The sequence below is a fragment of the Rhipicephalus microplus genome, chromosome 2 (assembly GCF_043290135.1).
Source record: "Rhipicephalus microplus isolate Deutch F79 chromosome 2, USDA_Rmic, whole genome shotgun sequence".
Taxonomy (NCBI): domain Eukaryota; kingdom Metazoa; phylum Arthropoda; class Arachnida; order Ixodida; family Ixodidae; genus Rhipicephalus; species Rhipicephalus microplus.
Window position 1 is genome coordinate 253,597,902 of NC_134701.1, and position 11,209 is coordinate 253,609,110.

Consider the following 11,209-nt stretch of genomic DNA (forward strand, 5'->3'; position numbering starts at 1 on the left):
CAGTGTTTTCAAGAGTGAAAAACAAGAAGCCATTGAAGTTGACACGTATGTAAAAACCAATAGGGCTACCGCTCCTTTATTGTCAGAGTCTTTTTCGGGTAAAGTTTGAGTTGTTCCAGAGTCTGTTTTGGGTTTATTGTAGCAAGCTGTAAAGTGAAATAAAGTTCCATTAATGTTTCAGCCAACATAAGCACATTTTTCTCAGCGAAGCAGAAGGCATCAAATGGAAGCAACACTTCACACTCAGCACCACCATAAATCTAGCTTTTTTTGGGTCACTTTCTTACATAACAAGCCTCAGATAAAGGCTGAACTCCTAGACTTAGTATTCCAGAGATACTATCGCCAATGTCAGCCCATAGAGTTTTCTAAATATACACTAGAGAGAACTATTGCGCTAGTATCTATGGGAGCTGCAATGCACAGCGCTTCAGTGAGCATGGCAAGGATAGGTAGTACTAGGATTTGTCTAATTTTCGTAATTCTGGCTCCGAGTCTGTTCGTGTGGCTTGGAAATGCCTTCTCACGAAACAAAAATTAGCAAATGTTCAGAGGTTGCGCTTCAACACCTTATTCTTTTAGCCTTGCCATTTCAAATCAAGTCACTGAGTTCAAAAGGCTTCATTCTTTCCTTCAAAACAAAACCAGAACACTGCAATAAACGAAGCCACAAGTGCGATTCGCCACCCCGAAGCACGAAGACTAGGCAAATCTTTGTACTACATATCATTCCCATGGTTACTGAACGATTGCAGCGCCAGAGTTCTCTCTAGTTAATTTTAGGAAACTCGATGTCTCAGCCAACTTAACCTTTTAATTTCTAGCTGCAGTTTAATGGGACCTATTAATAGTAATATCTGGAGTTTTGCATGTCAAAGCCACAGTACATGTCGTAGCCACAGGCATGTCGTAGTGGAGGGCTCTGGAAATTTCCATCGTTTGGTGACCTTCAATGTGCACCAAGATCACATAGTACACTGGCATCTAGAATTTTGCCTCAATAAAGATGTGTCCACCATGGCATAACTGGTTCCAAGTCCTGGCAGCACAGTGACATTTGTGCATTGAAGAATGGAGCAAGAAGAATGTGTGAGAGAGCAGCTGGTAATATTTTCTTACATTGGTAAGTGAAGGAGTCTATAGAATGAACAATATACTGTAAGACGTCATCTGCATATAACACTTAACAAGTAAGCCCATTAGAGAAAAGCTAGTGTTGTTACAGTGATACTGGAGAGCACTTCATTGAACAAGTATGCACAAATGTAGTATTTTTTTCTAGGGGAGTGCAAACGTTTGGAATTTAGAATATTTTTATAATAGTGTTTGCCATTTAATTCGATTCACTCCGGACATTTACTATCAGAACTTCCCGAAAATAATACAGTCAATGTTCGATTCACATTGGCACCTTCACATTTTTATTACGCTTCACCACAGAACACCTACATATTCTTGTATTGAGGCAAAGATGACTTTCAGACTGACCCCGTTCCAAATGTATTGACTCGAGCGAACGTTAGTTCCAACATGGAGATGAGAGATGTGGCAGTGGTCGGGGCTGAATTAATGCCGTTTTGGACCTGAAAATTATAAAGTCTGAAGAAATGGACGCCGAAGATTTTTAGCATCTAAAATTTTGGATGTCTTTATCCATTGTGGGGTCAATTAATGGAGAGAGCCACGCTCTTGGAGTGAATGGACACAGTAGATGCGGTTGGAATGATCCAAGCCAAACAACACACATTTATCTAACTACGTTTAGAACGATAATATCGTCATCCAAATAATTATACATCAACTGTGCTCAAACACGCTAAAACATCCTTACCCATAATTATGCAACACTCAACAGCATAACATACACAAGGCGGCAGCGCCAACGCTTGACTCCCCACAAAGACCACCGGCAGATGGCCCGCGGTACTGCGCACCAAAGAGTCCGGGACCCACCTGAGAGACAACCGGCCGCGCCAACAGCCACGCGCCAAAGAGACTCGCTCAATTCTCTCGTGCCGCCACCAAGGCTTATTGCCAGGGATTACCACCGGCGCTACCGACCTAACCATGATGATGACAGTGGTGATCAGATACGCTCACAAACACGACGCTACCTTCCGCTCAATAGTTGTGGCCCCGAAATACGGCTTCTGCGCGAGACACATGGCCACGCAGCACAAAGAACTTTACAGAAAGTGTCACCACCCCCCACACTATTGACATCTGCAGGGCAGATTTGAAACTCTGGATTCGAATGGAGCACACTCTGGTCTGCCACATCAATTTGGCTTCCATAGAAGTTGAAGGAGAAGGAGAGAATGAGGAAATATCATCTTTGCCTTTTACATGTAAAGTGTTTTCGGTAGCATTTTGGTTGCACCAAATCATGTACAAGTACATAAATACAATTTGGCCTCTGCATTGCCTCATTCTTGATAAGAAAACCATGAAATGCCCCCCCCCCCCCCCCCCCCCGCCAGGGCTTCAAGATGTTGTCTCATAAGAATATGCTCAGGCATCCTATCCAACTTTTTTTTTTGCTCCAATTTCACTTCAAAATATTCGAGAAGTATTCCAGAAACATTTGGTTTAAATTCGCACTCACACTTCAGCATTCAAATTCACTTTGCCCTTGAAATTTTCATATTCACACAGCTGTACTTTTTAATAAAGAGAAAGTCTGAGGAGAGTTTAGTGCGATTATGGCTAAAGACAAATCTTATACTAGTGTCATGTGGGCACTTGAGATCGCGATCAGAGCTAATCTGGATTAGGTTCGACCCAAGTCAGGTGCTGCTATACAGTGACATTTATTTGTGAGTAGGCCCGACTGGGATCAAGACTATCGAGATCTGGCTCCGTGATCATGATTTGATTGATGTCTACACGAAACTTGATCTAGATTAGGCTCTGCTGGATAGCAGCGACTGACGTGTTATCACTACCAAGAAGCACAATCCGTATTTGCTCTGACTGTGATCAAAAGTGGCCTTGTGACCGTGGCTTTAGACTTGTGACACCGGCACTAGGCTCTAAAGACAAATCTTAATCTTGAAAAGTCACACTGTAGTATGGAATGTTTATTCATGCCCATCTTCAGCAAAAGCTACGGCTGAAGGTGAATGCACACATATATATGCTGTGATGGAAAGAAGAAAGAAAGCTATCACCACTTCATACATACAATTTAAAAGTGTTGCACCAAAAATGTGCACAAGGGGAGATGCATGTATCTACTTTAGTGCTTGGTTCACCGACTGCTGGAACCACCTAATATGGCCTCCCCATTCAAGTTGCACAGATTTGAGTGACAGTGTGAAAACAAATTGCCTTCACATAGCTAGTACCAACCTCTTGTCTGCGCCAATTCTTGAGTATCTTGAACCTGGTGAGTGGATAGCCTAGAGAGTCAAGAAAGACCAGCAGTACACCGAGCTCTGCCGATGCGAGAAAGCGTCGAGTCAGCGATCGACCATTTGGCAACTTAAGACGAATCTGGACAACACGGTCCGAGGAGTCTGCTGGAGGCTCGGGAGGAACAGCAAGCTGCGCAGGATGTCGTGGATATTACGACAGCTAGCTTGAGTTCACTGGTTATCAGCAGAAGGTTCAGGTGACAAACAGTTACTGAGACCTGTATGTACACGTGCAGCCTTTGTCAAAAGTGAGGGACTACAATGCGTCATGTATGCTGCTTGGCTGATATGTGACTGCAATTTTCTCATTTGTTGTGCTGTTGGAACTCCTTGCACACCACATGAAAGTTTATAAATGGCCTGTAGTTGTCCATAAAGTTGCAATAAAACGTAGCCCATATACTTTTGACAGAAACTGTACGGAGAAAAAGGGCACACTGGGCCATCTGTCTAGGTTAACTTAAGGGGGCGGACTAGACTTTGGGACCAAAAAGCGACAAAAATTCATTTTTTAAAATTGACATATTTGGTTTTTGCAAGCATTTTTCTATCTCTTAGCAAATTTTCACACACCAGGAAGTGGCAATTTTTTTGTAATGTCATTCTAACTGTCCAGATTCTTGGTGCTGTTAACATGCAGAACCTTCAAAAAATTGGGAAACCAACTTCGAGGCTTCTTTATAATTTGCCAGCACCTGCATTAGAAACTCTGCTACAAATTTATGAGCACCTTTATGAGGATTCCAAAACATGTGCACCATGATTGTTGCTTTTTGAAGAAGCTGTGTGTTATCAGTTTTTTCCATTTTTCTCAAAAAGTAACTTTACGACAGTTCAATTTTGAAGCCTCAATATCTCTGCAGCCAGGGCAGGTACAACAATAATTATTTTTGCAATAGAAACCTGTATGTGTGTACAGTGCAAGTATGGGAGTAGAATTTAGAGCACAAGCCTTTTTAATTAATTACACATTAAAATTGTAACACAATTCCAACTGCTTTCGAAAATGGATAGTTCATTTTGCTGTAAAATAACCAAGAAAGGCCTAAAAACAACAACTATTGCATACTTTCAATCTATATTCATTAGTCTATGTTCGAATATCCTGAATATCACCTTTATATAAGCACTTTTTTTTCTATGGTGGCCTTAAACAATAGGGGGTGAACTTAAGTTATCTCAGGAACAAGATGGGTAACAGGAAAACTAATTAAGTATTTGAAATCAGCAGAAAAAACTGCATAATCCTGTGCAGCTTGATCAAGATCACCGAAGAAATAAAAAAAATGTCTAAGACCAGTCTGCCCCCTTAACAGGAAGCTTAACAATCTTACGTTTCTTTACAACTTTCTTTTCCCCGATTTTCAGAAAATTTGCAGGAACTCTTTAAAGGCTTAAATTAAGTGACAGATTGCAATGGCTGGAAAATCCTTACATTTCAATAAAATAAACCTCATCTGAATTAGTTTAGTGGATGTCAAGCGATTCACGATTTCCTTCATATGTCTGTGCACTTAATTATTTGAATAGAAGCTCCTACGGTAAAGCTTTCGTAAAAGTATTGTTCCGACAACGAGGGCAGTAGCTCTGGTTATTTGAACTTCAATGTACTGTAGTTGCTATCAATATTCAAAATAAATTCTATAGCTATTTGACACAGCCATTATTTCATATGGGTCATATAATGGCACCTCTCATTGATGCCACAGATAATGCTTGGTACCACAAGACTACCTTAATTTTGCAATCATTTCAATGCAGTATAGTGAGCCTACATGTCCTACCAATCACGAGTCAACCTAAAAACAAAAGACGATGCAACTGCAGAATATTTTAGATATTGAGGTTGTCTTGAAACACATCATTCCAATAGACAAAATGGGCACAAAATAAATAATTGAATTGAATCTCTAACGTCATTGCAGAAGATGATGAAACTGTCAGTGTGAAGGCTAAAGCGTTACCATTCAATCGGTCATGGTTAGACTTTCCATTATTCACATTACAGGAAATACCACAAATATTTTAGGCTATGTAGAGTAAAGCTTTTTAAAAGGCAGCCTTCAAGAAAAATTGCAGGAGTCTATACTGGCACTAGCGTTGCGAATGCAGCTAGCGCACTTGTAGAGAAAATGTCATAAGCATGGTAAGAGAGGCTTCAGATGTCACCAAGGGCAGTGTAAAAATAAGCACTAATGTTCATCAATCTATTCCTCTGTAGCAGTAGACATTAAAAAACCATTAAGATGCACTCATTGTTCATACAATAACAAAATGGCATAACACTATCTGCAGCTTTCAGTGAAGCATATCGAGGAGGTACAAATACAAGAGATGTTCAAACTCCCTGCTCTAAGTTATCAGTTGCTTTCAGTAATTTCCTATGTTTATTTTTTTCTCCCGTCTCAATATTGGAAATGGCTCTCTTTTTTTAATTTTTAATAATGCATCTCATTAGCGAAACATAATATATCACATAGAACCTTCTCTAGGTTTGCACTATCAAACATCAGACTTTTTACAATGCTCAACAAGAAAGTGCACTTGGAAGCTGAAGCACTTCTAAAACAAAATGAGTGTGGAGCGTGTATGGACAGCCTGACATGCTGAATTCGAAAAGCGATGCGAGAGGTCTCAAAAGTGAATGAAAATAGCACTTTCTGGCAAAAAAAAAAAAGGAACAAAGGCTGTGGCTGCAGCGCTTCTTCGGATGCTGCGCAAACGCCGGGACGCCATCTTTGGTATGTCGCATCATCTGTAGCAGCAGTACTGCTACAGATGATGTAGCAGTAGTGTTGAATGGCACATCGTGAGTTAGAGATACGAGAGACGCTTGTTCGTGTCAAGCAGGGCTGTTTGTCGTTATTGCAGATGTCGTAATCAAGCTGTAGAAATTTTGGCCTTGCTATACTTACTTGAGCCTTTGTCACATAAACATTGCTCTTACAATTTAGATCAGTGAGCGGCAGGAAACTTCTGTTGGAGTGTGGCACACCAAAAGAACTGAAGATGACGCAAGTTTTCATGCACTTTTTTTTTGTGTGTTCTTAGGTTTTTCGTGCAGCAACCGTGAAAAAAATTATGACATCGTCGACGATAATGTCGTTCCTTGCAAACCACGAAGCTTCATCAAATTCTGAAATCTCTTCAGCTTCTCTTTAATGCATGCCTAGCCATTAAGGTAAAGGATGCTAGTCGAGCCTTAACCACAATTAATCGCTGATGGAGAGAACAAGATCACAAATGTGTGTGAGAGAGGCTGAAATAAATGCACCAGAATTATTTGCTCTGCTACAAACACCACTCACAGTAAGGAAAAAGAAAAGTTAGTCACCTTGTCTTTCTGTTCTCCCTCATTGCTGTGAGTGTTTTTATGTTCACTGTCGCAAACCGGTGCTTTTACGGGTACAGGAGGGCCGTCTTTAGGAGCACTAGTGTGCTTGTCACTGTCACCACGTGGTGTTGCAATGGCTGGGATCTCCTTCTCGGGCACAGTTATTGACCCTTTGCCAATGTGTGGTGGTGGTAAGCTTTTTAAAGCTATGCTTTGCACACTTGAAAGGCCAAGCATGATCACCTCCTTTAGCAACTTGCCATCATCATCGTCGTCGTCATGAATTAAACAGTCGTTAACATCTGGCACTGCACGAGGAGATGCTGGATATTGAGTGGGAGGTGGTGGGTCACGGACAGCAGGCTGCATCGTCATGCAGGAGCTATCTCCTACAAGTACTGAAGAACTTTCACGCTGAACACGAGACTCATTCTTCTGGAGGCACTTAGTGTTTGAGTTCATGCTCTTGCCTCCAGAATGCTGCTGTTTGCCCACAGCCGCACGCCCAAGACTGATCACTTCAAGCAAGATCTTGCTGTCCTGCTCTTCATCACTGCTTTCAGACAGGTGCATATTGTCATCCAGAAAATTGCTACCTTCAGGTTTGGAACAAACATGACTAGGGGACACAAGTGGCACTTTCATTGTGTTATCTTCAACGCTCATTGAAGTTGAAGCAACACCATGCCTGGTGTCTTGAGCATACTGCTGTGGTCTCAAAGGGCTTGCTACTGAAATGGAAGGTGTGCTTGAAGGTGGGGACTGCATATCTGACTGAGGAGGCGCCTTGGGTGATTGTGTGCTTGGAGACGCCATGTTTACAGATAAGTCTGGGTTTGCAGCTAGCGCCCTTCCCATCATCACTACTTCCTGTAACAAACGAGCATCATCTTCTTCATCACTACTATCTTGGCATAGTGATTCCATTTGATCCAAGCTGCCATGCATGCTATTGCTTTGGTCTGCACAAGAGTTCATCATGAAGTTTTGTGTAGACGAAGGCTGGCTGGCATCCAAATGACTCTCCAAAGCCACTGAGCAGCCTCCAAAGTGTTTGTTTAGTTCACATACATTCCCGATGCTACTGCTCTTCCAAGTAAGCTTTGGAGAGGTTGTTTCAACAAGAGTGCTCACACTTGAGCTCTGCCTGGCTCGTGCCAAGCTGAATTTGTGTGAAGGCATTTCCTTTGGCAAGGCGCTATTCTCAACGGTATGCTGCAATTTACTTTGACAAGTTACATGACTAGATGGCAAAAGCGACAATGAGCTGCTTTTATCGGCAATAGATGAAGCTTTCCCCGGAGTACTGTTTATGCTCCTTGGTTTTGGCACTGGTGCACTTATAGTAATACTGTCCTCTGGCACTTTGCTCCAGCTTTTAGTTTTTGGCTGACAATTTGATGACTGTGAGACCTGCCAGCCCAGCTGAATACACTGCACTATGAGATCAGCGCTGCCTTCCTCTTCATCAGAAACATCAATAAGGGCTTCTGACTTGATGCAAGGCGGCTTTGGAGAGTGCTCAGCTGATTCCCAATTCTTACTATCATCGTGACCCATGCTGAGGTCAGTGAACGACGCAGAATGGGAAAGTAATGATGGTGTGTCCTCTGTGCAGTACACACGCAAACAATCTTCTTCAAAAGATGGTGACTCTGTTTCATGCGGGGACTGAAGATGGCAGTCGTCATTTAGCGATGCACGTTCATGGCGTCTCTGTGGCTTGGGATTTTCCTGGCTGCTTTGTGACGAAGGCCTACAACAACCATCGGGTGAAACTTCAAGCATGACGTCAACTGCAGTCTGCGGATTAGGCCAGGATTTAGCACTGCCAAGGTCATTCAGGGAAGGTGCATGGGAAAGAACAGACGGTGTACCTTCCGTGCAATAAACACGAACACAGTCCTCGGCAAAGTAGGGCACAGCAGTGTCTTCATGCGATGGGCGCATGACACAGTCGTCATTGAACGAGACATGCTTATGTGTTACGTGAGATTTCTGGGCTCGCTCACCACTCCACCTATGACTGTGACTTCTATCAAAAGGCACAGGCTGCTTTTCTTGGTGAGGCCTCATTTCATAGTCATCATCCCAATCAGGGACAACATTTTGCGAACAGGCATTGTTCTCGTTAGTTAATAAACAGGGGCTATCAGGTCTAGAGTAGCGGCGTGGTGTGCCTTCATGAGCATATCGTCGTGTTGTGTCTGCAAATACTTCGACTGCACCTTCGTCAATGCTGGCGACACCGTGGGATGGCATATGAGAGTGACCTTGCAAGTGCTTCCGCTCGTAATATGCCCCGTCCACAAACTGTGCCTGTTCTTCGCGCTCTTCTTCAAAGCTGCTTTCTTGAAATACTTCATGCGCATCGTTATGCCTGAGCATTTTTTCCGTGTTACTGGCGTCATCATCTTGAGTAAGAGAGCTGAGGCTGGTCGCCTGTGACATGCGGCAAGGAGTTCCTTCTTCTGCAAAGCTTCGTGGGCAGTCTTGGAACACACCACCAATTGGCTGTGGGATGGGCTTTCTGCAAGGGGGAAGCCGGAAAACAGGTTCAGGAGAACGGTGGCGTGGGCTCGGTGGCATCGTCTGGCTCGGAGAGTCAGGTAGGTCACTGGGAGAGACAGCTCCACTTGTATGCTGGCTGTAAAGGTGAGAGTTAACCAATGTGTTATTGATAATGGTGAACCTATTGAGCGAACTTTAAAATTAGTGACAGCAGGCAAAGCATCAGACATCCCTTTTGCATTTGTCGATAACACTCGATGAAATTTGTCGATAACATTGTCGATAACACTCGGTATTCACTCGATGAAAAATATGGAGATATAAATGTCAACTAATGGCTTGCAAACTCATAAGATATCTTCAAAATAAAACAGCATACACAGACACATGCATGTATCAGGTGTGTGTGTGAATTAGAACTTATAAGTCGTGAAAAGAGACATCATTAATGCCCCAAATAAAATCTGCTTGCACCTAATACACCGAGCCTTCTGCTCTTGGCAAGAAAAATATTCATGCAGATGAATCTGACTATAAAAGCAAGCAGTAGGTCCTTTATCCAACCAATCACAAATTGCTTCATGTAAGAAAGAGAGTTTGTCTCAGACTTACATTGCAATATGACTAAAGCATGGAAACTATGCACCATTTATACGAATAAAATTGCAAAACTTGAAAGTATCATTTGTTAAACTGCATATAGTGGCGGACATTTACTGTAACCACATCGCACAAAAAAAAAATAAAAAAGAGAGAGGCTTTGTGACGCCCAGTATCGCCTTCACAAAAACGTGCAACTTTTTCTCAGTCTAGAAGTGAAGAAGTGTCAAAAAGCCAACGTCAATTGCATTGTTAAGAAACACCATTCGCACGCGCTTCGAGTAGTGAAAACACAAATGCCGTTGCATGTCTTCAGTAGCAACAAGCTAAACACAAGCGTGTTCCTACGTGTCAACACACGATGATAGTTATAGCGCGAGAACAAAACGACGACACAGAGACAAGAAGGACACGAAATACACGAGCGCTAACTTCCGTCTTTCGTGTCCTTCTTGTCTCTGTGTCGTCGTTTTGTTCTCGCGCTATAACTATTATCATGCCATACCAACTAGCCCAAGCTGCCACACTTCTATGTCAACACACGTTCCAATCGACCAATAAGGAATCACGGAGATCACGACTGCCATTTGTGAGAGTTAACAGAAACGGAGAGCAAACCATAAATAACGAAAGAGAAATGCGTCCCATGACAGCGTAGCCTATAACAACATAACAATCAGTGGAAGAATGTAGTAAAAGGAGGCATGCCTTTGATTGACGGCGAGGTTGTGGGCATTTAGTGCGGCTTGTCGATCCAGGCTGCTGAGAGACCCGAGCGAGCTGCTCCGAGAAAACATCAGCGGAGTCTCGTTGACCTCACCGAAAGCCGCTGCCATCGTGAGGGCTGCACATAAAAAAGGGGCGGCAGGTTGACGCCTCTTGACAAAAGTGCTGCGCCTGCTCAAGTGACGTACCACTGCTTATACAGTGAGGAACGAGTTAACGACAGAGGCGCAGCGCCAGCCCATGGAAGACTACTAGCAAGACATTCACCGGCAAAAGGGTGCACTTGGTTAGCGAATCCCGGTCATGAAGCCAGCCCGCTTCTCCATCGCTCACGAAGCATTTCGCCGCTTTCAGTTGGCACTGGTTCGTAAAACCTGATCGCAACCACCAGTCGGTTACACATAAAGCAGCGTACAAACAAGGCAAACTTCTACAACTCAAAACTAAAGTAAAAGCAAAACATGACAACACGATGTCCATGGCGGCAGCGCTGTTTGGAAACTGACATAGTTGAGTGTACAAAAAGTAAAAAATTAATTAAAACACAAAAAGCAAGAAAGTTTTAAAACAATTTTTAATTTTGAAAAATTAAAAAAAAAGTTAATATATTGTTTTTATTGAT

At 42.8% G+C, this 11,209-nt stretch overlaps 1 protein-coding gene across 2 annotated transcripts; it reads right to left on the bottom strand.

Annotated features, from left to right (window-relative positions):
- Positions 1-50: 50 nt before the first annotated feature.
- LOC119170099 (uncharacterized) lies at positions 51-11,050 on the bottom strand. 2 transcript variants are annotated; one of them, XM_075879849.1, is made up of 5 exons: positions 10,855-11,050; positions 10,570-10,705; positions 6,751-9,397; positions 3,352-3,546; positions 51-146 (listed from the first exon to the last, which is right to left on the bottom strand). In XM_075879849.1, exons 2-5 carry the CDS (start codon positions 10,695-10,697, stop codon positions 66-68), a joined length of 3,051 nt encoding a protein of 1,016 aa, XP_075735964.1. In that variant the 5' UTR covers positions 10,698-10,705; positions 10,855-11,050; the 3' UTR covers positions 51-65. The 2 variants fall into 2 exon arrangements, with proteins under 2 accessions (XP_075735964.1, XP_075735966.1); XM_075879851.1 differs by having other exon boundaries at positions 10,776-11,050.
- Positions 11,051-11,209: the final 159 nt, after the last annotated feature.

Coding starts and splice junctions, on each gene's coding strand:
- LOC119170099 (XM_075879849.1), bottom strand. CDS start 10,697: ATGGCAGCGGCTTTCGGTGAGGTCAACGAGACTCCGCTGATGTTTTCT. Junction 9,398..10,569: donor AACCTCGCCGTCAATCAAAG/GCATGCCTCCTT, acceptor TCACCTTTACAG/CCAGCATACAAGTGGAGCTG. Junction 147..3,351: donor AGAATTGGCGCAGACAAGAG/GTTGGTACTAGC, acceptor TTCACTTTACAG/CTTGCTACAATAAACCCAAA.